Below are 27,448 nucleotides of genomic sequence, written 5' to 3'. Positions count from 1 at the left end.
TATGTTTATTTATAGGTGGTTTTAACCAAGAGAGCAGATCCAGCTGAGCTTAGAACAATATTTTTGAAGGTCAGTATAAAGGAATCTATTTTGTTTCTTGTTTGATTTGTGTTCTTGAACTTTTAAAGATTATTTTCAAACAGCTCTTTATTTCATTGTTATATATGTAAAAAAAAAAAAAAATCCCAAAAGGTATCTTTACTTAAGACTTATGAAAGAGATCTACTACAATTATGTCTATTTTTTTTTTTTTTTTTGAAATGTATCAGAAACTTGCAGGTGATTTTTTTGTGAGGGCAGTATGGTTTACATTTTAATTTCTTTTCTCTCACTTGGTGTCAGATACTGGAAAGGAGTTGCTGGGGGATTTAGTCTCACAACTCATTTACCTTTCCAGGCTTCACCTGTGCGGTTTGATGATCATGCTTTTTCTTCTAAAGTTGAAAGCTCTTTGTTAACATTTCAGTAATCCTTCATCCATCCAGAGAGGGCTGTCCTTGCCTCTTGTTGGTAGAAGCCCATCATTGTTACCATCATTATCATTATCATCATTTTATTGCAACTGTGGTTCGTGGTGGAGGCCCAGTATGAGTAATAGTACGTATCAGTTCACAACAGATACCATATATTTCCTTAGTTTCTTAGATTTCCCCTACTTTGTGACATTGGGCAGTGAATGAATGATACTCTAATAAAAGTCTACCTCATGTCCCAAACATGGAATCACGGGATGTTGGATTAAAGTACTCAAAAAAGAAAAGGCCACTTTTGTAAAGATCATTTAAAAAGTATATATGTGGGCCTTTTCTAAACATGATGGGAAAGCAGCTATGCTATACGTGAAGAGGACGAAGACTTCAAATGAGACACTTGACGTTCTGCTGTGTACCAAATATATGGCCTGGAAAGTTACTAATATTGTGAGCATCACTTTCCTCATGAAAATGTATTATTAAAAACTCAGAAATCGGAGAATTTGAATACTGACAGGATTATCTGATATCAAGGAATTCTTATTGATTTTTTAGTCTGGATGATGGTATTCTGATTACAGGAGCTATAAAGAGTTTTTTTCTTAGAGATACACACTAAAGTGTTTACGAATGAGATTATGATGTCTGAGATTTGCTTTTAAATAATCCAGTTTTGGTGGGGGAGGGAAGATGTGTGGTTGGCGTGGTGATAATTTTTGAAATTGGTAAATGGAACATTGAGTTTCTTACCCTGGTCTCTCTACTTTGTACATGTATGAACATCTTCCTGAGTTATAAAAATTTGTGAAGATTGAGTAAAAAAACCTGGATGAAAGTTCCCAGCACCTGATATGCATTAGATAACTGATTCAGTAAGTGCTTGAAATTAAATAATTCAAACACGAGAGACAGAGGCTTCAAAAGGAAATGGTTAAAAATGTGAGTAGGTTTGAGGGGAGGAAAAGCGATAATTTGTAAGGAGGTTTGGATTATGTGTAAGAAAGCAGAATTCTTTATAAATCTGGTTTTAGCCTGAAAGGACAACACAGTATAGAGATTCTAAGGTGGAAAAGGATTCTAGATCATGAAAGTCCAGGAAATAGAAATGCGTTGTTTTGCACCTGGACTAGCGTCTGTTGCCCTGCACTGGGGGCTCACCGTGATTGGGATGAGGTGTGTATGAGGGAACCGTAGACATTTTTAGTGTGTGTATTTAAGATCTATAATATAAAACTCAAAGTATAATTCTAGGAGACCACTTGTAGTGGGTTGCCAGAGACCCTAGAAAAATGGATAAAAGCTCATTAACCTGAGCTGGCAAAGTCATAATCATTCTTTGAACTCAGGACCTCTCTATTCTGTTTTGTAAACCAGCGATAGTTGCGGGCATCCTTCTGACAGGAAATGGGAAAAACTCTGAGTGTCTCAATAGATGGTGCATCTTGGATACCTACTGGTCTTTTGGCGTGATCCAGTAGAAACGCTCCACCTGGGTAAAAGCTGTGTCCACCTTTTGAGCCACATGGCAGCTGGTTAGGTTGAGATCCTACTTGGGAACAACCTGTCTTTTCCAGCTGCTCCCTGTCAACAGGAGGCAAGTCTCTACTGGAGACAAATCAGATTGGTCGGGTAGGAATTCCATGCAGAGTTCTGGAAAGCCACCTGTGAGGTTTCTGTGTCAGTGAGCCTGAAGGTTGGGGTGGGATCTTTGGGAGCACATAGGGAAATGCTGTCTTCTCTTGGGGTGGCTAAGACTACGTGGCTTTTGAATGAGAGTGTGACTTAGAGTCCTAGGGGGTGATGGGGCCAGGAAGGGGGGGACCATCCATGCAGAAAACAGTGATCAGCAGTTTCTGGAAGGGATTGTGGATCTGGCAGAGGTTTGGGTGATCTCATCAGGCTGGGGCAGTGTAGTACCAACACAAATCCACCTTGGCTCAGCATGTGGGGGATCTCTTGTTTACCATCTGCCACAGATGATGTTGTGGTGGGAGGAGAATAGGGATGAGGCCCATGGGGGCTCTGCCAGGCACGTCTCCACTGTGGCCGGGCTTTTCCGTTAAGTATGGATCAGCAGTAAGCACTCGGTAAACCTGACTACTTTGCTGATTTTCTATGACTTTTTCCTGACTTTTATTCTTGATAAATATCCCAACCTTCTGTCTGTTACACTAGTTAGAGGATTCTTCTGTAGCTCGGGGGGGAGGTGGACCTTTGGACCAGATGTGCTGATAGCAGAGGAGTTGGCAACTGTGGAGGTCAGAGAGAGCCAGTGGAACTGGCAGAGAGAAGGAAAGAGAGAGGGGTCCTGGAGGACTGAGGTGGGCCCAATTGTGGCTTATTTTATCCTTGAGAAGAGTTAAATTCCACTTCTTTTTTGGGGGGGATTTGCTTACTGTATGTGAAGTACAGTGTTAAGTGTTGGGGATGTAAAGATGCATAAATCATGGCTCCTGCCATTTCCTGTCTCACTGTGTGTAAGTGTAAAAAAAAAAAAAAGCCATGATACGGTTGATAAGCATTATATGGCGTTAATTAGTAGGAAGATGACGTGGGGCTAATTACATCTTGTTAGCAAGGGTCATTGCAGTTACAGAGAGGTGGTGATGTTGGAGCTGGGCTTGACAGTGAGTAGGTACTTACAGCTGGAGAAGGTAGAGGAGGCCTGTGGGGCAGAGGAAGACCGTTCTGGGCAGAGGCGGCAGCAGGTGTGGAACAAAGGGCTGTGAGTGCCAGGTGGGGGTGACCCAGAGCACAGGCTCTTGGGCAGTGCACTTGGGTGGTAGGCAGGGCTGGACTGGTGTCTAGCATTCCTAGCCTGAGGCGGCTGAGTTTATGATGCAGCCTCTTCTGGTGATAAGTGGCAGCTGACATTTTGTCTGGGTGTGGAAGTTGAAGTCCAGGTGTGGTCAGTTTTGTTTCGAACCTAGGTGTTGACATGTTCTTTCCCTGACTGCATGTTAATTTGAGCAGGTGTCTGAGTGCTCACAGTTTAAATAAAACACCATGAAGCTTTGCGGTGAGTGGGATGTACAAGAGAGGTATAAGCAGTGACCATGCCTTCCAGGAGTTCAGCTTTTATACGCGAGACCAGATTTACAGGCACACAGTAGGTGAAAGAGAATCTAGGTGTGCCTGCTTGCCAGTGTGGTGAAAGCAAATGCCACAGGAACGGGAGGAGGGAGCGGTCCCTGTGGTGGGCAGTGGTCAGAGAAGGCTCCTTGGAGAGGGACTTGGGAGAGCCCTGGGCTGAGTGGGAACTGGGGAGTCAGGGAGGAGGGCAGCTGAGGAATTCCGGGGGGGAGGGCCACCTTCGAGGGAAGGCTGGGAGATGGGCTCGGGAGCACACAGCCTCTCCAGGTTGAAGGATTCTTGCTCCTTCAAATGTTTGTTTATTTATTTATTTATTTATTTATTTTATTTTATTTTTTTAAAGATTTTATTTATTTTTCAGAGAGCGAGCGAGAGGGAAACAGCATGAGAGGGGAGAGGGTCAGAGGGAGAAGCAGGCTCCCCGCTGAGCCGGGAGCCCGATGTGGGACTCGATCCCAGGACCCCGGGATCATGACCTGAGCTGAAGGCAGACGCTCAACCATCTGAGCCACCCAGGCGCCCTTCAAATGTTTATTTAAATTCATCTCTGTGGCAGGGAGTCTGCCAAGCCTTACAGGGTATGGGTGACAAAATTAGAAGGTAATTGGGAGTTTGGCACGTCAGCTGAAAAATAGGAAGCTGTTGGGGGTTTTCTGGGTCATCCAGTGACACTGGCAGGATGGGTTTGAGATTTGGTTGGTGCAACAGGGCCATGAGTTAGGCAGCCTTGGGCATAATCCTGGTGTGTGGCCCTAAAGACTTGATTAGGATTGTGGCCGCAGGGGGAATGGAGAATGGGCAAGGTTAAAACATTTTGAAGGACTGCTTGATGGAAATGATCTTGTACAGTGGATGAGAGGGCACAGGGGATAAATATGACCCCTGGATAGATAGCCTGGGTCAGGGAGATGCTAGTAATAAGAAGGGGAAAATCGAGAAGGAAATGGTTAGCTCAGGGGAGAGCAAAGGGGGTGATGTGTACTGTTTACAGGTGGAAGTAGCTGAATGCCTGTAGTGTAAGCTGTGGGAGATGGGAAAACTGGGTAAAGGGATTAGACAAGGGGAATAGGCCCTATGATAATTTGTAATGATGATACATAGTGAATTACACTTGGATTTTTTACAATTATTCTTTGTCAACACATGTATGTATTTAGAATTTTTGTTAACAAAATTGGAAAAACAGTTAATTTCTTTTTTTAAAATAAAACTTTTTTAAAATGAGAAAATGGTTCATATTCATTGGCAAAAACTTAAAAAGCAGAAGTATGTAAAGAAAAGTAACTTGTGATTCTGCCATATAGATAAAATCCATGTCTATATATATAAATATGTATTTTATATACCTATCTTTGTTTCTCTATCTATGTATATAAAACTTTTTCCTTTTTTTTTTTTAAAGATTTTATTTATTTATTTGACAGAGACACAGTGAGAGAGAGAGAGAACACAAGCAGGGGGAGTGGGAGAGGGAGAAGCAGGCTTCCCACTGAGCAGAGAGCCCGATCGGGGCTCAATCCCAGGACCCTGGGATCATGACACGAGCCGAAGGCAGACGCTTAACCAGCTGAGCCATCCAGGCGCCCCTAAAGCTTCTTCCTTAACACGAGAAAAAATACTGTTCTCTCCAGTTTTTCCCTTCACCTACTATGTTAGGAAAACCTTTTCCTATAATTGAATGTATTTCTACAGTATTTTTATTGTTGTGTGCTGTTCCTGTGTATGGCTGTTTTTACAGTAATTTATCTAGCCGCTTCCTATTATTGGGTGCTTGGTTGTCTTTTTTGCTTTGCTCGTATAACAACATTGTAATGAATACTCTTGAACCTGTTTTTTTGCATATAGCCTGCAATGTTTAATCATATTAAAACTTACAAAAATTGTAAGGGAGAGAGAGGCTTCAGGTCACTTGTAAAATCTAGTCCCGAAGAAGGATTAAATACCATTTGCCCCTCCTTTCACTGGTGCAAGGACAGCGGGGCACCTTTGTCAGGACATTCATATTATGAAGAATCCATCTCTGTCAGTCGAAGGAGCAACCTTTGACATTTTTACCGTAATCGCAAGGCAGACCACCCAGCCTTGGTAATGAGCTGGTTTTGCAGACTGAAGAAAACTGTGTCTTCCGTGTTCAGATTAATATGTTCTTACATTTACAAAATTATTTCATTATCACCTCTAAAAACTGGGGCAGAAAACGTCTCAATTTTTTTTTAAATGTAAATTATTGAGGTATAAATCAAGTGCACAGATCCTAAATGTACAGCTCCATTAATGTTCACAAAGTGAGCACGCACCTATGTAACCACCCCAGAAGCCATCTGATGCCCCTTCCAGTCATTACCCACTCCTCCTGAGCGTAACCAGTGGTCTGGTTTTCAGCTTTATAGAAATGGAATCATAACACTGTGTTTTCTTGTGCCTCATTTCTTTCACTCTTGCTTTAGTTAAGATTCATCCCCGTTGTTACATGTGGTTGGTGTTAGTTTATTCTCATTGCTGTGTTGTATTCCATAGCGTGACTGTACCACAGGAGTTCATTTATACATCCTACTGTTGGTTGACGTTTGAGTTATTTTCCAATAACTGTTGGTTGATGTTTGAGTTATTTTTTTGCTATTGAAGGTAATGCTGCTGTGGACATTAAAATGCTAAAGCGTGTTTTTTAGTAAAAAAATACACACACGTTTCTCTACACACATTTCTGTTAGAGACCTACTTATGGTTGAAATTGCCGTGTCTGTGGTTCCGTGCATGTTCTGTTAGAGGTGACACTGCCGAGCAGCCTTCTAAAGTGGTTTAACGGTTTACTCTCGTAACACCAGTATTTGAGAATTGCATTTCCTCCATGTTTTTGCAAATACTTTTTTAATTGTCCTGTGTAAGGGTTAGAGGTATGGCATTGTAATTTTATTTTGTACTTTCAGTGGAGTTTTTTTTAGGGGACAGCAGCTTGACAATGATTCTGAAGGTTACTTGTGGGAAAAAAAAATCAAACACTGATCATGGCCCAGAAAACTCCTGAGAGGAAAGTAGTACAATAATTTTAAACTTTCCTTCATTCGACAGATATTTATTGGACACGTTTCACTCTCTGCCTGCCACCAGTCCAGGACCTTGAGGATGCTGCAGTGAGAACCCCAGGAAAAAATCCTGTCCTGACAGAGCTTTCTCTCTAGTTGTAGCAAGTAAGATGCATGCAGTCTTGCAGGAGTAGACAGGTCAGTTGGCAAGGATTCCTGCGGCAGGGATTGCAAGAGCTGTCAGCGTGTCCTGGCATCTCTCCATGGAATTTGGGGGCAGCCCCAGAGGGGAGCCTCTACCTTAGGAAGCCATTTGTTGCCGACTGATGAGAACTGGCGTTGAGGATGGACTTACTTGCCAAGCTGTTCCCTGTTGATCATATGATAATTAGTTTGTGATACACGTGGCATCCTAAAGACGGGGGAAGGGAGAATGATTTCATTTGTGCTCCTGGGACAACCAGGAGATTAAGTGGAAAAAACTAAAGTTGGAGGATCCTTACCTCAAGTCACATAAAAAAATAAAGTAACAATGTATTGAAACTTAAAAGATAAAGCTATTTAAAAGCTAAGAGAAAATGTGGGTGAATATTAGTCTTGAGATGAGGAAGGCTTAGCTTCTAGACTTAGAAGTAAGTAATGGAAGAAATTGCAAAGGAGGAAAAAAAATCTACAGACTCAATTATCTACAAGTATCAAACTGGATAAATATTTGCAACAAATCTGATAGACAAAGGGGGAAAAGGGCATGTTCACACACTGCTGATGGGAGTGTAAATAGGTACAGTCTTTTTTGGAGAGCAGTGTGATAATAAGTATCAAGAGCCTTCAGGTTCCTCTCCTTTAACTCAATTTCTCTTCCAGGAGTCTAGCCATTGAAGATTGCCAGGAATTTGGACAATTGTTATATACAAGGCTGGTTACCTTAGCTTTATTTAAAAACACCCCAAACTGGAAAATAACCTAAACGTCTACTGGTGGGAGAAGAGTTAAATTGTGTTTTTAACTAAATTAATTACTCACTGCTGTAAGCAAACATAGGTATGATTCTCAATCATAGGATCGCTGTAATTAGCAGCGACATCTCCTTTGTACTTCCTGTCTTGTTTTGCCTCAGGAAAATCAAAATATAATTCTTCTACATTTCCAAAAATCCAGTTCAATGCTAAGTGAAGAATAGTGGGATTCTTGGACCAGTTTTGAGCTTTTCTTTTGTACCGTGCTAAAAAAAAAAATGTTAAATGGAAACGGATCGTACAGAACATTTATAAAGTGCTTATTGTGTGTAGTGCATTGTGCTAAGTGTGTTACATGATTATTCATTTATTTCTATCATCGACCTTAAGAAGCAGGTAATGTTATCCCCATTTTACAGGGGAGGAGCCAGAGGCCGGGAAAGTTTTACTTACCTGAGGTCCTACAGGTGGTGAGAGGCAAAAGCAGAGCTCAGCACCGGCCAGGCCTGAGGGACTCCAGAGCTTGTTACTGAGTATCTAAGCAAGAGTTTGTCCTGCCTTGGAATTAAAATGTAGAAATAACAAGTGACTTGTAGAAACAATCGTAATGGGACTTGACTCTGCAGCAGCTGCGGAGGGAGTGGAGATACTATGGTTGCATTTCCCTTCCCGGGTGCCCCCACGGCGCCTCCACATCACCGTGGCCTCCGGTGTGGTCACTGTCATCCATCTCACCTTGTTCTTCAAGTAGCTCAGGGAGTTCACCTCCTTACCCCCAAATCACTGTTCTGTCCCCAGGATCAACAGGCCCTCTCCTGCACCATCAGGATACCGTATGATCTCATGTTGTTTTTCAGCATTTCTCATGGGCCCTGGGACTCCATGGAACAGGAATGAGCAGCTTCCCGCTTATGGGCACTGGAATCTATCACTAAAGGCAAGAGGAACACTGTGAAAAAGCATCGAGTGCACCTAATTCTCATTGACCATTTCCACTCTAGAATGGAGAAGACACTTAACTAGAGCAGCCTTTCATATCTTCTTCCATAAAATCCCACAAGAAGCCATACGGCTTCTTTCCAGCTTAGCTTGTTTGTCCTCCTTTCTTGCATTATTGGTGCCCTTGAAACAGGAATGGGGGCAAAAGAATTAGGTTGTTTCCATCCATGATTTTATAATTAAATCTGTTTTTTTTTTTTTTTTAAGCTGTATGTCCTTGCTAAAAACAAGATGTAATTTGTCTTTCCAAATTTCTGTAAACTAGGGTTTCTCAATATCAGCACTGTTGACATTTGGGGCTGGATCACTCTGTTGTAGGGGGTTGTCCTGACCTCTCCCAACTAGATGCTAGTAGCGTCCCTCCCCCTCAGGTTATGACAGTCAAATTTGTCATCAGACACTGTCAGATGTCCTCTGTGGGGAAAAATAAATACAAACGGAAGAAGTGTAGAGCTAGAGAAACCTCGCCCACCCCTCCCCCCATCCCTGAAAGGCAGGAAACCTAGGGAGAAGGCTGGGCCTCTTAGGTTGTACTTGGCTGTTAGGGGACGTTGGTGTTTATAAGCTGGACAATCAGGCTAAGCTGCCCACAGTTGAGAACCTGAGAACCACTGGTATAAACATAAAACTTGGCACATTTAACATGTTTTTGTTTTTTTTATGAGGTGTTTGGAAATAACTGTGCTTGAGAAGTGTATTATCATATCTGATGTTTTATCCTTTGAATATTTTCAGCTTTTTCGCATATTGATCCCATGATTATATACTTTTGAGGGTAAAATATCTTTTTTTTTTTCTAAACAGTATGCAAGCATTGAAAAAAATGGTGAGTTTTTCATGTCTCCCAATGACTTCGTCACTCGATATTTGAACATTTTTGGAGAAAGCCAGCCTAATCCAAAGACTGTGGAGCTTTTAAGTGGTGTAGTGGATCAGACCAAAGATGGGTATGTTTGTTTTTAATTATCTCATTTAATTTTTTTGTTTGAAATAGCTTTCTGTTGCTTTAAAGATTAGGAAGTCAATGAATACTTTTCCATCTTGAGCATTTTCTCTACCTGTTACAATTAATTCATTATTTTAGGAATACCTTTAACATTTCCTTCTTATCACAGTTGGGGATTCTATTGTGTATTTTTTTTTTTTAAAGATTTTATTTATTTATTTGACAGAGACAGATAGCGAGAGCAGGAACACAAGCAAGGAGAGTGGGAGAGGGAGAAGCAGGCTTCCTGCCAGGCAGGGAGCCCGACGTGGGACTTGATCCCAGGACTCTGGGATCATGACCCGAGCCGAAGGCAGACGCTTAACGACTGAGCCACCCAGGCGCCCTATGTGTGTATTTTTTTAAGACTTTATTTAGGGAGAGAGAAAGAGAGAGCACACTTGAGGAGGGGAGGAGCAGAGGGAGAGCGAAGGAGAGAATTTCAAGCAGACTCTGCGCTGAGCACAGAGCCCTACATAGGGCTGTATCTCACATCCCTGAGATGATGACCTGAGCCGACATCAGGAGTCGGATGCTTTATCAACTGAGCCACCCAGGCACCCCTATGTGTGTATTTTTTGACAGTAAAGAACTGCTTATAGTTTCAGAGACTTATTGTAGTTGATGAGTGGTATGAGATCTACTAGAATATTTGTACATATATTGGTATTTTTCAAGGGAACTGTAAAAATTGTGAGTAAATGTAAAATATAGCTCTATGAACGTAACTTTTCTATGATCTTTTCCTCTGCTCAAATAGCTTTTGAAATCTTCCATATGATTAAATCGTATGAATCTAACAGACAGAATAATATGATGGTTCCAAATCACTAAGAAGGGCATTCTACCCAAACTAGAAGAGACTGACACTTTGCTGAATGCCTTTGGATTTTTTTTTTTCCCTTACCAGTGTTGTCACATTTAAAAAATGAGTTTTTCCTAAGCTGTTTAAGATTGCAGTTGGCTTTTACCATTAAGTGTGGAATATTGAGCCCCACACTCTTGGTAATACAAATACCAGTGTCCCCTAATAGCCAAGTACCATGTCCAAGAACTGGCCTTCTCCATATTAACTGTGGTAGACCCAGCCTCCTACCCTTGCTCTACCTGTCAGCATCCCCTTCCGTAGATTGCAGTTCCCTGCTGTTCCGGAGTGGTGTTCTCTACTCTGGGCCTTCTCTGTCACCTGATTTTTCCCACATGCACTGGTTAAGATACAACTATAAAAATTTTTTGGTGTATTGCAAATGCTTTCAATTTTTACCAGCATTTCCCTTTTCTTATTTATGCGCCTGTGGTCCCATCTTCCATCGAAGTAATCTCCTCTAAAATGAAGGTCTTGCAGATAGGAGGGAGAGGGATGGATATTGGCTGTGATACTTACAATAACATCCCGGAGAGTTGCTGGATCGTGCTTTCTCTGTTTATTATTCTGACAGAGGTTATTTGGGTTACTTCTATTTTCTGTCTCCACCCCAACACAGCATTTTTTGCTTGGTGGGAAAGTGTGTGTAATGTATGAGCAGGCCATCATTCCCTCACAGGGCCTCTGCTGGTTGGTGCTTGGAGAGGCTGATGTATATTTCACACTAGTCCATTGAAGCAAAAGCTAGATAGAACGTAGATTTATTCTCCAGATGTATTTTTTGGGGGGGGAAGTTTGGTTACTTTCACACGCCTTGTGTTCATGATTCGTAGGAAGTGTGACCAAGCTCACATACAACAAGAATGGTCTGATTCAAGGTTTAAGATTCATTTTTTTTTTTTTCTTACTTGATAGTTTAAAAATTCTTTAAATTACAGAAACATTGAAAGAATATAATGAACACCTATAAAGAATACAATGAACAAAGCATGCTCTGCACCTAGATTGACTAGTTGTTAACACATTTGTCACCTTTGTCTTCTCTTTTTACACACACATGCTTTCTACATACAAATATATGCATACACACCATTTTCTTTTTTGGCTAAACTATTTAAACTGTAGACGTCATGGTGGTTTGGCATTTATCTTCTAAGAATAAGAACATTCTCCTACATAACCGCCATACCATTATCTTCCTTAGGAGAATTAACAGTGCTGTGAAGTATCTTCTAATTTCCGGTCCGTATTCTAACATACTGAATCTTTCCCCCTGCCCCCAGCCTCAAATGGCTCATTGCTGGTTTTTGGTTTTTGTTTTTTTTTTTGCTTTTTTGTTTTTAAATCTAGGATCCAGTCAAGGTTCTTTTATTACATTTAGTTGTTATATCTCTTTTAATCTAGAACAGACCCTTGCCTTCTAATTTTTTTTTTTTTTTTTCCATGATACTGACTTTTAAAACCCAGGCCAGTTATTTTATTGAAAGTCCCACAATACTGGACTCGTCTGATTGCTTTCTCAGGCCTGGATTCATGTTAAAGTTTTTGGTGCAGGTTCGGAGTGATTCTGTACTACCTGTGGTACCTCCTCAGGAGGCAAGTTGTCATAGCATTGGTGATGGGAGGTTTGATCACTTGGTTAAGGTGGCATCCCCTAGATTGTACAGAGATCATTTTTGTTTGTAATTAGTAAATCCTGAGACCATGTGCATATCCTGTCTCCCAGCAACTTTTCATCCACTAGTGTTAGCATCGATGATGATCCTTTCCTGAATTAGTTGTTATGTTGCGGTTTGAAAAGTGGTGATCTTTAAAAGATTTTATTTATTTATTAGAGAGAGAACGCATGAGCAGGGGGAAGGGCAGAAGCAGAGGGAGAAGCAGACTCCCCTGCTGAGCAGGGAGCCCGATGCGGGGCTGGATCCCAGGACCCGGGGATCATGACCTGAGCTGAAGGAAGACGTTTAACTGGCTGAGCCACCTAGGCTCCCCGAAAGACAAGTGGTGATTTTTCTAATTCTGTCATTTCTTCTATATTTATTGTCTAGCATTCTTTGTTAAGAGAAAGCTTTCTTCCCTCAACCCTGTTTTCTTTCTCTCTTTATATCAGTATAAAGTCTTGGAAGTTTTTATTTTAAATTCAATGAATTATAATCTATTACTGTTATTCTTGTGGATGCTCAGCTTGTCCCAGTGTGGGCAGGGGGAGTCCCTTCAGTCTAACTCCAGTGCCTGTGAGTGCTCCTTGCTTCAGGCAACTAAGATGTTCCATGATCACCGTGGGTATTTCCTTCCTCTAACCTGGAAATCACTCTTCTTCAAGAAGTCCTGTCCTGGTTCTTTTAGGTTGGGAACGGTGCTTAGAAACAGAAAGCTGGGCACTGGCTTATTGTCACTAGGTTGTTACTACTTCTCTGGCTTCTCAGTGGAAAGAACGGAGACATATACTTAAAAAAAAAAATCAAAACTTCATAATGACATTTCCTATTTAAATTTAACACAACAGGATTTTTTCTAATATTTGATCTCTTTTGGTGAACATGTTGGTTCCTTATTAAATTAATATATTTATGGGTATTATATAATTGTAATACCTTCTAATTTTTTTCCCCCATTAACATACATGCTTTTCCTATTTATTTTTATAGGTACTCTCCAAAAATAATAGCCTTTGATTCATTAGATACAGTAATGTAACATACGTTGTACATACATAACATAACATGTATATTTTTTCAAAACTTATAACAATCTAAAATGCTGGCTCTGCTTTCCTGGTTGTGCAGATGAGCTAGCTGGGGCTGTGGGTTATCGAGCTGTTTGGCATCAAGCCTGACTCCCTCCAAAGACCGTGTGGCCTTTCCACTGTTTCAGACTGCCTTTTCTGTCATAATCTTGTCATCCTCTTTAACTTGACATTTTCTTTCAGATTTTGTATTATCTTAAATCTCAGTGTTTCGGTGTGACAGAGAAAATCTTAGATGGCCTCAATCTGTTGCCCTATGACTTTTTCTTCCTTCAGTTGCAAAAACCTCAGTTTCAAAAGGGAAAATAACCACCCATAATCTTTTCATCTCGACACAATTATTTAGAATTTTTTCAGTGTCTCCTGTGATTTGTTAACCTGAATCAATATTTTCCATAATCTGAATGCATTTTAATTGCAGTTCTTTTATAATCTTTTAGACTGCATCAACCAATTCTCATTTCTGTATGCGGTTCATATTAACAGTGATAAATAGCTTCATCATTTTCTATGAAATTATGTACCATACTTTATGAAGTCATGCCCTTCTAGAGTTATTTCAGTTTTCTTTTTGTTTCTAGTTTTCCTTTTGTTTAATTAATTCCCTTGAAAGAACTTAGAGGCATTCTCGATGCATGGGTAGAAATATTTTAAGTCTCACCATATGTATTGTAACTCTTTCCAAAAGCATGGAGTAAGTTGAAGAACTTGTCCAAACTATTTAGGCTTTCTGAGCTAGTAGCACAGTGCTGGTGTTTGAGCCGAGACCTGCCTAAGACCCAAGGCTGTTCAGATGTTCACGTGCCATTTTCCCTAAGCCTAACCCTGACACGCAGCTCCTCAGTATTTACTTCACAAATAGGTGTAGCCATACATCTGTTCTCAATGTAAAACTGCGAATGCCTTCATTTCCCCTTCCTTTCCCTTTCTCTGGAGGCATAGCGTTTATCAAGTTCACAAGTCACAAATCATCTTCCCAAATCAACTACTGTTCCTTGACAAAATCACATGATGAAGCCACATGTTGGCCCATGGAAGCACAACACCTACACCAAACAAAGGGGAAGCACTGGTGTGGGCTCTGTTTGTCTCTCCAGGCTCTTTTCACATCGCTTGGCTGGCCAGAGGGATTTTAGTGCATAAGCTTAGTAAAATCTGAAAAACGATTTGTAGATCGGTAACTTTAGCATTTAAGTAATAGTGGCAGCTGTGCTGACCCAGATGTCAGGGTGAATTGAAATAGTTATTCTTGGGTAGATACTGGCCCACCAGCTGTGGTTTCTTGCATGTATAGACCAGGTCCTGCATATTTTCAGATCTCCGGTGTCTAGTCCAATATCTGGCCTGTTTCACAGCAATTTGTTGACCAAACATAGGTAAATCTACTAAGAAGTATTTGTTCCCCCTCCCCCCTTAAGTGATGAGAGCCCAGGCATATTGAGGAATGGAAGTTCTAGTTCAGTTTCTAGGTTACTCACTGTAGTAGCTGAATAATGTCTACCTAAAGATATCAATCCCTCGAATTTGGAAATGTGACCTTATTAGGAAAAAGTATCTTTGCAGATGTGATTAAATCAAAGATCTTGAAGAGATTACCCTGGCTTATCCATGCCTTAAATGCTGTAAGTATCTTTATGAGAAGTGGAGAGAGATGTGACACAGACACTGGGGCCACCGGAGGCTGGAAGAGGCAAGGAAGGCTCCTCCCCTAAAGTATCTCCCTTTGGAGGGAGTGTGACCCTGCTGTCACCTTGGTTCTGGACTTCTGGTCCCCAGAACTGTGATGGAATGAACTTCTGTTGTGTTCAGCAACCTAGTTTGTACTAGTCCTGTTACAGCAGCTCCGGAAACGCGTACCCTCACATACCTGTTTTCTCTGTGGTTTAGAAAGCCTGTAGTCAAAACCGGCCTGATCGTGAACAGCCTTTTTTCCAGTAGTAACTTCTGGCTAGATCCCAACGTTTTCCAGGACACCCCTGCTGCAGCCTGTTTCTGTGAGGGCACAGCCCCTTCCTGAAGGCTTCATTTCTGTGTGGGTTTGGGCCGAACTCTAGGCATGGAAGTTAAACGCCTGTGCACTGCATGAACTTTGCGGACAGGGATTCTGTTTTTCTGGAGCACTCTTCATTCTGATTCAGTGTTTCATTGGGTAGTGACTTGGTCACACTTCCATTCTGTGAGCTTCTTGCTCATTTTCTGAAATGCAGAGGCTAGCATGCCAGGAGCATGGGAAGTGCAGGACACAGTGATGCGAGAGGCAGGCTGTGGCCAGACTGTGTAGGAACTTGTACTTCATGTCAAGGATCGGGGATCTTTATTCTGAGAGTGATGGGGAGCCATCAAAGGATAATTTGAGTCTGGGGGTTGGCACAATTTGCCTGTTATAGCCTACTCAGAGTCTTTGATTTCACCTTTTCCCACCCCTCTTCTAATTACCTGTTGTGTTTAGATTTCCCCAAATTGCACTGTTTTAATAGATTTAATAATGGGTTTAATCAATTTGTGAAGTTCCCTGAGAGAGATGAGAAGAAACTTTGAATGCCTGGTCCTGGAAACTCTGTTTGGTGGGACTCATGGATAAGGAGAGCTTGTTGCAGCATTTGAGGAGAATGGAGAGGGAGGGGACGGAGGGTCTCTAGGACCCTCTGTTTTAGGGGCCAGACCCTCTTACCTTAGCTGAACAGTATGAATTCTCTGCTTGATGTTGGGTTTATTTGTATGATTTTTGATGTGTGTTTTAGATTTGTCATCATTATGTTTTTGTTTAAAATGGGAATGAAGCATTCTTTGTATATTATCCAAGGGTGATTTTTATACATTATTCACACAGCTCTCTACCAGGAGCAAGTAAAAATAAATTTTGTGCATGTCCTTTTGAGCTTTGCTGTTTGTTGTTTATTATTAAGGGATATCTCACTAGAGAGAGCTTGGCTCAAAACTGTTTTCCCTAGTACTTGAACTTCTTACCTGGGAAGACTAAGTGGGGCCTGAATAAGCTGGAGATATTGGGTGTGTGGCCTCTTGGACTCAGGATGCTCACTTCCCGGTACAACCTGACCCCTGCCTGTGTGGGGTGGGCGCTGGCTGGCTCCAGCATCTAATCAGATTGCTGAGATCATGTATGACTTTAACACGTACACATTTTCCATCTCAGGTATAGAAGTTCTTTGCGCTCTGCGCAAGAACAGAAGTTGGCTCCTCTTTTGAAAAAAGGGATATCAGAAGTCCGGATTTCTTAATGAGCTAACATGTCCACTTTACCATCACAGCCCCCACTTTATTGTATTAAAATGACAGCTACATAATCAACACATAATTCCTTTCTCTTCAGAGGACAGAGTCCAGGGCCTGTTCTCATTTTTGAGGCATGAGAAATAAGAGTGTCAAAGAAGAAACAATAAAGAAATCTAGGGTTTTAAAATGTGTGGCTGTGTAAATCAAGTGTGTTCTCTGCCTTTCCCATGTTCACTCTTAAGCTGAGGTAAAAAAAAAAAAAAAAAAGTATGGCCTTTAAATACTTCACAAGGTGAAGGAGGATATAATAATGTTGTTGATGATAAAATCATTTTTATATACCTGTTTTCACTTTGTGAGGCTGTTGCGATGAGATCCAGGCCTTGGCCACATGCTGGGAGTTAATGAGGTTTACAATTGGCAATGCTTAAAGAGTATTAGGGTAATGTATTTAAATATCAGCAGTTCACAGTCTGAAATGCTCATCATCTGTCAAATATAATCCGGAATCAATAAGAGGAGGTCTTTCAGTTTGCTAATGAGGAGCGTTTTCTACATACTAGGGTGGACACAGATTTCAGATAAACACCTGAAATTCATAAACTATAGAATTAAGCAAAAGCATCTCTTTCATTAAAAAAAAACTTGGTAATAATCAACAGCAGTCACCTGAGAAGCTTAAATTTTCTTCTTAGTCATCAGACTCCCAAATTAATCTACCAAAACAAAAAGCCTCATTAGCAGCTCTCATTGAATCAGTGTTATTTTTTCTTTCTCTCAAGGTGTCTGATTAACCCCCTTTCTTTTTGCATTTCTCACTTTGTGTTAATATTTGATGTCTGAGATCGTAGGGGGGTGCGTGCAATGTGGTGGCTAGACACTGTCTGCAAGGAGCAAATTAAAAAGAACTCTTAAAAAGGTTTGTATTATGTCGCTGGTGTATTAGAAAACCTTTAGGAATGTCAGGTGCCTGGGTTTATTTTTCTTTTTAATTCGGGAAAGGGTTGATTAATGACTGGGTGTTGATTTCACTTCTCATTCATATGTAGGGACAGCCCTCCTCCTCTTCCCCCTTCTACCTAGGAAATGCAGGCCCTCTTTTGGAGAGTTGCTGTCAAGGGAAGGTGAGAAATGGGGCCAGGGCTGGAGGGGGAGGGGAGGTGAAAGGAGGGTTGTGGAGAGATGACAGCATAATGTAAGCTGACAGGAATGACTGTAGAGAGCGGAGCTCTGACATGTAGGAGAGAAAAGGAAGAAATGCTAGTGCATTGTCTGAGAAGGAGGTAGGTTCTTGTGAGAGCTGGGTGAGTTCATCTAGAACAGCTGTTCTCAAAGTGTGGTCCTTGGGCCCCTGGGAGGCTCTGAAACCCTTTTCAAGGAATCCGTGAGGTCAGAACTGTTTACCTAATAATACTAAGATTCATATCTGCCTTTTTCACTGTGTTGTCTTTGAACGGATGGTTCTAAGAGTAGTTGGGGCGGGGGGGGGGGGGGTGTCAACGTGTGGTGCCTTAGCTGCAGTTAAGGAGCGCCACCAGGCCAGACAAGACGAGTGAGCAGTCATGCTCTTCACCACCACACGTTCACAGTGATGGAAGTGATGAGGATGTCAGGTCCACTTCAGAATGTCCTTGAAGAAGCGGTAAAAATCAGTGCTTTTTATTAAATCTTATCCTTGAGTACACATAATTTGAAAATTCTGGGTGACTGTATAGAAAATTGGCATTAAGAATTGCTGCTGGTTATTGTCATGTGGTTGGTTGAGGAAAAGCACTTGAGCAGCTGATTTGAGTTGCTGGCTGAGCTAGTCATTTTTTTTATAGAACACTTTTTATTTGAGAGAATTAAAATTGTCATGTGACAGTTTCCCAATACTTAGACTTTTCTGATGTAATTAGTGGGGATATTAATGATTGCGAGTTTATAATATAGTGTAATGAAATGTGCCAACATTTGGAAGATGGGCATAACTTAGGGAAAGGTGTTTTCTCGTCTAGTACAGAGGGTTTCAAAATCATGCCTGGGTAAGAGATCTACTCCCAGTGCAAGACAGACCCGTGGAGTTTAATGTAACACAGTGGGATGCAGTTTCGGATTCCACATTGTAACTGATCTCTGAGGAACGATCACTTGTTAGGATTTGGTCTTGTACTGTAGAGTAGCCACAGTTATCTGAAAAGGCTGTTAAAATACTTCTTCCTTTTCTAATTATGCATCTTCATGAGGCTGAAATCCTTCATATCCCTCCAACAAAACGATGTATTATAGCAGATTGAATGCAGCTGTCTTCTATTATGTCAGACATTTAAGAGATTTGCAAAGACATAAAATACTTTTTTTCTCACTACATTTTCTGTTTTAGAAGTTATTTTTCATACAGATATGCTATTTATATTGCCATGTAATAGGTTTATTCACTTGTAAATGAAGTAATGAATACTTTAAAAGTTTATCTGTTTTAATTTCCAGTACAGTAATTATACATATAAACCACGTAAATAAAAGCTCTTTGGGATCCTCAATATTTCATAAGAATGTGAAGGGGTCCTAATACCCCAAAACCCTAAGAAACGCTGAGCTAGAGAAATGGAAGAGCAGGTAGAGTATAGGGTAGAGATGTTGTGTAGATGTGGTGATGGGATTTGGGGGAAGTCGACTTCTGGTTTCCTTGGTTCTGCTCTGGAAGATAGATGAGAGGGAGGATGTGGGTTGAGGTACTGGCAGTTTGAGGAGAGAGGAGAGTATACTACATAGTTACCTAGAAGTGGGAGTGTTGAAAGGATCCCGGGCAGGACCCACTTGAGGGCCCACCTGAGGGTTTGTGGTCATGAACTTCAAAATGAGACCAGTTAGTGCGGCTGAGTGTTTTCCAGAGTTCAGCTGCTTGGCTCCTGGCATGGAATAGGAAGGGACCAACATAAGCAGGGTTAAGGGCTTGAGCATTGAATCATCAGAGTAGGAGAGGTGCCAGCAAAGTGAGGAGTATGCAGGGGAGTGATTATAATGATTGCCTGTAGATTGAATCTGGGTAAGGGGCAAAGAGAGGACATTGGCATAGGAGTCAATGAGAGGGTGGTAGGCTTATTGAATTGTATGTTTGAGTGTGGTTGAAGACTGTTTGAGTTCGGGTATAAGAGGAAGGAAGAGCGGGAAAATTAGGAGATAGTGGCCCAAATGTGAGATGCATGACATTGAGAAAAGGAAGTACTGTATCGGTAATGGAGACTTCTGGAGTCTGACGTGGGCATGAGTGTCTGAAGAAGGGCGGAAAAAAAATCACTGGAAGAGAGGAGGAGCTCAAGTGTTTGGGAGATCAAGGTGTTTGTGTGTGTGTGTGTGTGTGTGTGTGTAAGATTTTATTTGAGAGAGAGAGAGCGTGTGCACACGCGTGCGTGAATGGGGGAGGAGCAGAAGGAGAGGGAGAGAATCCCACGTAGAGTCTGTGCTGAGTGTGGAGCCCGATGCAGGGCTCAGTCTCATGACCCTGAGATCATGACCTGAGCTGAAACCGAGAGCTGGATGCTCAACCAACTGAGCCACCCAGGTGCCTCAGGTCTAGGTGTTTGAAGGCTCAGTGTTGAAATGTTAGTACACAGAGCTAAAATATGGTTGGGGGTATGAATCAGGGGTCATTAGGTGATAGAAACCAGGAAGGCTGCTGTGTGGTGTAATCAGGTGGTGTGAGTATTTAAACAGGAGTGGGGTAAGGAAGGAAGGGCTGGGGAATGGCCTGGAAGAGGTGATGAGGAAGGAGTATACCTGCTCTGTTTATAAGCCTGGTCTACCTAGGATGGCAGAAGAACGCCCATCCGTATTTACGAGGGGGCTGCAGAGGATTGCTCTCAAGGAAGAGCCAGGTATTGGTTAGAGCAATAAGGCGAAGGGACATTTAGAGGATTCCTCTGAAAGGGATCCCTTTAGAGAGGGGATTGAGCAAGATTTTGCTCATTATGTCTTGTAGAAGGCACAGCGGAAGGGTTTTTGAGAGATGGCACAGAATAGGGGAAGTACAGAGCCCTGGGGATTAGATGTAGGTGATGGAGGGGAGGTGAATGGGAAATCTAGGGCTGCCAGTGGAGGTTGACATGCACAGGATAAAGGGCACAATGAGATTAGTCCTGTTGTACTCCAGATCATGCATCCTGGGAGATAGGGATCTTGCAGAGTGGTAAGAATGCCTCGAGAGGAGCAATTTTATTACCTGAAAAACTTTCAAAGCAAAAATATCCTGTGGGATTGGAGTTCTGCTGATAGTTCCTCCTAGATGGTTAGACCAAAGAATGTAGGAAGCAAATAGTTACTGAGTACGTATATAGTTCCAAGTCTGGTGCTAACAGTTTCCATCCATTTTCTTATTTAATCTTCATAACAAGTCTTTAAAACTGGTGCTTTCACTCCCTAGAGAGAGGAAGCACAAGCAGGGGGAGTGGGAGAGGGAGAAGCAGGCCCCCAGCTGAGCAGGGAGCCCGATGCGGGACTCGATCCCAGGACCCCAGGATCATGACCTGAGCCGAAGGCAGATGCTTAATGACTGAGCCACCCAGGCGCCCCAGGGTTAGTTTTTGGATCATTCTCCCCTTTCACTATTCTTAGACTCAATCTTGAGTCCCGTTGCATACCATATTCTCAGAATTCTTATTTTTCTTTACTGGGCCAACTGAAAATACCAACCCCTTCTTCCACATTCTTCTCAGCATGTGGAGGTGCTCAGAAAATGAAAGAGCAAAACAAGTGCTCTCCCACTTTCTTGTTTGGTTGTCTAGTTTTGCTTTATTCTGTACCAGAGGTGTTTAAAACTCACATCTAAAATGTTAAAGGCAAAGAAATCAAGGGTAAGCTCTGTTTCCTGGCTGCTCGAAGATCTGTTTCTCTACCAATGGCAGTGTCCTGGCATGGGGCATGGCAGTTGCTGGAATTAAAAGAGTTGTACTAAAGCTGCGAGGGATTCCTGAAGTGAATTGTGAGGAGATTTGGTGCCTGTTAACTTTCCCATTGATGGTGGGGTTTTGGGATTTTTCAGTCTAGAAGAGTAAGAGATGAAAGAAGATGACTATTGAACTTGTGTAGAAATTGTAAAGTAACTTAGTCTCTGTAAGAAAGGACATGCAGTGCAGTAAAGTGACCAGGTGTTATAGACCTGAGAGAACCTAATACTTGAAAAATCTAGGTTAATTTCAGATTTATTAATTCATTTAACATATTTATTGACATTAGCTATGTGTCAGGCACTGTTCTAAACAAAACGGTAAACAATGTACTCTTATATAGCAAATAGTGTAAACCAATAGATGTATAAGATACAGAGGTAGGTGGCTGCATCTATTAAAGCACGGGAAGGAGGTGGTGAGTGGCTGGCTGTGAGCGCTGGGGTGCCATGGTGGGTAGGGTGGTCAGGGAAGACCTTTGCAAAATGACATTTGGGCAGCGACTGCAGTAAGAGTGAGCCAGGTGAGAATCTGAGTTGAGCCTTCTAGGTAGAGAGAATAACAGATGCAGATGAGATAGGAAAGTGCTTGACACGTTTGAGAAGTAGCAAGGAGACCGAGACTGGCAAAGAGCAGGAAAGTGAAAGAAACCAAAAAGGTATCCAGGGGCCAGGTTGTGTAGCTCTTGGACAGTTTTATTCCAAATGTAGGAGAGGTCATTGGAGAGTTTTGAGCATGGGACTGACATGATGTGAATTAAATTTTGACAGGATCTCCCTAGCTGATTTTTATGACAGGATCTCCCTAGCTGATTTGTAGAGAATAGAATGAAGTGAGCAAGAGTGGAAGAAGGCAGAAGATGGCAGGATTAGAGCGCTCATCGTGGAGATGGTGGTAAGTGGTTGAATTTTGGGTTTTCTTGCTGGATTGGCTCAGAGATGGGAAAGGGCAAGCTAAGCAACTGAGGGAGTCCTGCAGGAGGGATAGGTTTGAAAGCAAAAGCAAGACTTCTGTAGGACATGTTAGTATCGACGTGCCCATTCCACGTGCTCCTGGAGAGCTCGGCTGTTAGATGTTTGCATCTGGATTTCAGGGAGGAGGTTGGCTTAGAAGTAGAAGTCAGCCAGATTCCTTGATCTGAGCCAGTTCTCAGCATAAGCAGCCAGCGTTGTAATAACTTCTGAGGATTCAGTGAGTTGGGGGTTGTTTTTTGTGGGAGTGGGGGCCTTTATTATATTGAGTATCATGAACTCATAGAATACTTTTTAAGTTAATACTTGGCATGTTTTAATCAATTGTATTTATCTCATTTTGGCCAGTGGGGGCCCATTTATATTTTCTCCTTAGGGATCCAGTAGTATTTGATAGCTTACTTGGTTTTTGGTACAACAGGACGTTGTTTTGTGTATTTCCTGCTCCAGACCTAGAATCGTCCACTCTTCATGGAGTCTTTATTCTTTTTAATGGGCAATTGTAGTTAGAGACCACAGTCTAGGTATCAGGTGTGCTTCTTTTGGGTTCCCATTGCTTTGAGGTCTTTCCAGCAGCTAATGGGGGAAAAGTTTTCAGTTCATATGGGATTTCTAACTCAAAGTTGAACAATTGACAAGACTAAATTTGAGGTATTTTTATTTCTTTGCTTTTTCTGTCATCTCTTTACTCTTTCATTGAAAAATCTTGGTTACCAGCAGCATTCATGTAATTATATATTTGCAGCATGTAGGTTATATTCAAAACGATAACACCAGTATTGCTGCTAACTTTTAGATATTGAATGATGTTTAAGATTTCTTTTCAGCTCTTTTTGTGATGTATCCCACTAAATACTTCGAGTGAAAAGACTGTGTTCTAAAGTTATTTGAAACAATTCATTTCTCTCTGTGGTTTTGCCACCAACTTGATATATGGTTGAGGTTCATTAGTTTCAGTTTGTTTCCAAATTTTAGGGATTGCTTTTTTTCTTTTAGATTTAATTTAATTCTTGAATATGTAAAACATATGTTGCCCAAGTCAAAGCTATATGAACAGAAGCAAGGTGTACTCAGAAATGTGACTTAACGTGTCTGCCTCCTTCACTCTGCCTCCTCTCTTTCCTTAGAGGTCACTCTCCTTTCAGTTAGTTCTTGTCTTCTTCCACACAGTGTTTCTCCCCCAAGTATAAGTAAACTTGTGTTCATTTTTCTGTTCCCGTTCATACCCAAGAGGCAGCTAGGTAAACTCTCTCTATACTACATATGTATATATATATCCCTACGAGAGACAATATATAGTGTGAAACAACCAATAGGAGATATGTGTGTGTGTGTGTGTGTGTGTGTGTATGGGGGTGGGAAGAGGGAGCGGAGAGGGAGAGATTTGTTTTTATAAGGAATTGGCTCATGTGATTCTGAGGTTGAGAAAGCAAGCTGGGGTTCCAGGAAGGTCAATGGTGTAGTTCACTCTGGAGCCAAAGGCCTGAGAAACAGGGGAGCCAGTGGTGTGAGTCCCAGTTTGAGGGCAAGAGAAGATGGATGTCCCAGCTCAGTCAGGCAGGCAGAGAGCAAGTTCTTTCTTCCTCTGCTTTTTGTTCTATTTAGGCACTCAACAGATTATAGACGATGCCCACCCACATTGGGGAGGTTTTGCTCAGTTCACCCATTTAAATGCTAATCTCACCCAGAAACACCCTCACAGACACACCCAGGAATAATGTTTAATCTGGATATGTTTAATAATGTTTAACCCCAGATCCCAGTCAAGTTGACACGTTAAATTAACCATCACAACATATGGGTAATATTATCCCTAGGACATACACTTGCTTTTGTCACTTAGCCATATATCCTAAAGATCACTCTAAATATATAAAGAAATCACCCTCATTCCTTTTTATGGCTACTTAGGATAAAAATATACATTTTTAGGGGCGCCTGGGTGGCTCAATCATTGTGCGTCTGCCTTCGGCTCAGGTCATGATCCCAGGGTCCTGGGATCAAGCCCCACATCGGGCTCCCTGCTCAGCGGGAAGCCTGCTTCTCCCTCTCCCACTCCCCCTACTTGTGTTCCCTCTCTCGCTCTCTGTCAAATAAATAAAAATCTTAAAAAAAAAAAATACACACTTTTAATCATTCCCCAGTTTATTCTAATACCTGTTAAAGTTTGTGGGCCATTGCTTTTTAAGGAGGCTTACGTTATTTGGGTCATGAGGAAATTTTCCCAGGGTTCTTGTCAAAGAGAACTGGACACACCATTAGGAACTAGATGAACTGTAATTATACTTAGGATATCCTTTTACTTCTATCTACTTCACACTTTCCTGCTTCAAACGCTTCCAAGTGTTTGCCTCCCTTGTCCACTCCTACAGGAAAAGGGCTTCGATGTTTGAGATCTCAGTGTTACTCTTCTGGTCACTGCTTCCCTCAGACAGAAAGGATTGTTCAAATGGGAAAGACACTGTATAGTGGAAGGAACATGGATAGTGGTTGAAAAAAGCCACATTTACACCTTACTAAGTTTCTTTTTTTTCTTTTTTTTTTTTAAAGATTTTATTTATTTATTTGACAGAGAGACACAGCGAGAGAGGGAACACAGCAGAGGCAGAGGGAGAGGGAGAAGCAGGCTTCCCGCTGAGCAGGGAGCCCGATGTGGGGCTCGATCGCAGGACCCTGGGATCATGACCTGAGCCGAAGGCAGACGCCCAATGACTGAGCCACCCAGGCGCCCCAACACCTTAACTAAGTTTCTTAAAAGCTCTGGAATCTTAGCTGAGACAGGTGACCTAAGCTTTTGGAGGCAGTTTTCTCATCTGATTAAATGGGATTATTCCTTGCTCTGTGCACACTTCTGTTGTTGCCACCCAGTGAAATACCATCTGTGATGGTGTAGTCAGCTTTCCCTTCTCCCTGTTCTTACAGGAATGTTCCAGCATTCCTTCCCCCTCTTCTGCATATCACCTGCCACCCCTCCGCCCCCACTGCTGGCATCTTTCTTCGTGATACACATACCTTCCGGTATTTTTACCAAATGAAGAACATCTTCTCATGATTCCACTTTCTCCTCCAGCTCTGCCTCGCTTCTGTTCTTTCTGGAAAGTTCATCAAGAGCATTCTTTTCTGGCCCTCTACAGTTCACCCCACCTATTCATGCTTGAATGCACTCCCCTCGGATTTTCTTCCAGTGTTCTGCTCTTGTTGAGATCCTGAGGAGGAAACAGTCTTCCTCCTGTGTGTGTCTCCTTTACTGCTCACACAGAACACTTCACTCTGACTCTGCTGGTCACCAAATGGGGGGGGGGGGGGGCGGTTTCTCCACACCAAGCAATTCTGTGACGCCAGCTGGGTGTCTTATAATTTAACTCAATTCTGACGGTGTCTGCCTGGAATTAGCATCAGATCGTGAGGGTTGAGGGCTCAGCCCCACAAGACCGCCTCCCTCTGCCTTCACTTTAGATGCCAGTTGCAAGACCAGGTTGTTCCCTGTGCTTCTGACTGATCACCTATAAATCGGAGGTTCTCACGATCCCCTCCTTGAGTTGGTTAATTAAGTAGAGTGGCTCACAGGACTCAGGAAAACAGTTTCCTTACTCTTTACCAGGTTTTTATAAAAGGATATGATAAAGGCTACAGATGACCATCCAAATGGAAGAGATGTGTAGGTATGGAGCTTCCATGCCCTCTCCCAGAACTGCCACATGTTCACCAACCTGGAAGCTCCCTGAATGCTTTTGAGATTTTTATGGAGGCTTCACCATGTAGACATGATCAATCATTAATTCCTCTCATCTCACCTCACAGTTCTAAATACTTCATAATTCTTACTTTTGTGTCTCTAGCCCTCTTTTCCTGCTTGAACTCCAGAGTCCTATCTGCCCAGCTACTTACTTGAGATCTCCATTTGCATATCTGTCCGGCCTCTGGAAACCTCAGGTGTCCTAAACTAGGTTCCTAATTCTTTTCTCAAAAAATGTTCTTCCTTTCTTTTCTTTCTTTTTTTTTTTTTAAAGATTTTATTTATTCATTTGACAGAGACACAGCGAGAGAGGGAACACGAGCAGGGGGAGTGGGAGAGGGAGAAGCAGGCTTCCCGCGGAGCAGGGAACCCAATGCAGGGCTCGATCCCAGGACCCTGGGATCATGACCTGAGCCAAAGGCAGATGCTTAATGACTGAGCCACCCAGGCGCCCCTCTTCTTCCTTTCTTATTTGCTATCTCAGGCGTTCCATCTTAACTGTTGCTCAGGTCCAAACCCTGGAGACATCCTTGCTTCCTCCTTTCCTCTCACACTTCACATTTAATCTTTCATCAAATCTAGTTGGCTTTGCCCTCAAAATATAGAACTCCTTCTGTCCAATTTTTTAGCACAGTGGCAGGAGCAACTGCTTCTCATCAGGTTTCATGATACCAATATAAACAGTACGGAAAGGAAGATGCCAGAAAGTTGACCAAGAGACAAAGACCTAGTAGAAGTCAGGGGCAAGTCCAAAACATGAGAAAAGGTTCAAAGGCAAACTCCAAGACCAGCTCAATTACATTGTCTTGTTTCCTAAAGGCACGGGACAAATTATAAGGAAGTTTACAAATCGGTTTCATAACTTCTGTGGTTCTCTCTGGAGGACTGGCAATTTTTGAGGCTCTCTGACCAGAGCATCCCTCGAGGGGAGGTGTGTAGTAAAAGACTCAGCAGGTGGATTTCTAACACAGAGCCCATGTAACCCGCACCAGAAAAGGTGGTGACCACACCGGCTGCTAGGGAGGATGTGTAAGAGGGACAGCAGGGGGGGCAGAGGTACCCAGCACTGCAGTTCTGCTTCGTTTTTGGTTTTTCTTCAGGCTCATCTAAATGTAAATTTTCAAAACTAAAACTGTATTAAATGAGCACCAAAACAGAAAGAAAGAAAGAAAGAAAGAAAGAAAGAAAGAAAAGAAAGAAAGAAAGAAAGAAAGAAAAGAAAGAAAGAAAGAAAGAAAGGAAAGAAAGGAAGGAAGGAAAGAAAGGAAGGAAAGAAAGGAAGGAAAGAAAGGAAGGAAAGAAAGGAAGGAAGGAAAGGAAGGAAGGAAAGGAAGGAAGGAAAGGAAGGAAGGAAAGGAGGGAAGGAAAGAAGGAAGGAAAGGAAGGAAGGAAAGGAGGAAAGGAAAGAAGGAAGGAAAGGAAAGAAGGAAGGAAAGGAAAGA

At 42.1% G+C, this 27,448-nt stretch overlaps 1 protein-coding gene across 3 annotated transcripts in view; it reads left to right on the top strand.

The window, feature by feature from the left end:
- Positions 1-27,448, top strand: part of SLC25A13 (solute carrier family 25 member 13) — a 180,053-nt gene that overhangs the window by 24,623 nt on the left and 127,982 nt on the right. For 2 of the 3 annotated variants that reach the window (XM_035020604.1, XM_035020603.1), the window contains exons 2-3: positions 16-69; positions 9,349-9,491. In XM_035020604.1, the coding sequence (XP_034876495.1) occupies positions 16-69; positions 9,349-9,491 (197 nt within the window). Of the gene's footprint in view, positions 1-15; positions 70-9,348; positions 9,492-27,448 lie in introns of those variants that run through there. The other variant, XM_035020605.1, reaches the window with a different exon arrangement.

This window comes from Mirounga leonina, unplaced genomic scaffold (genome assembly GCF_011800145.1).
Source record: "Mirounga leonina isolate KUSES-001 unplaced genomic scaffold, KU_Mleo_1.0 Mir_174, whole genome shotgun sequence".
Classification (NCBI taxonomy): domain Eukaryota; kingdom Metazoa; phylum Chordata; class Mammalia; order Carnivora; family Phocidae; genus Mirounga; species Mirounga leonina.
Note: the sequence above shows the minus strand (reverse complement) of the source record. Positions and strands in the feature narration are given on the sequence as shown.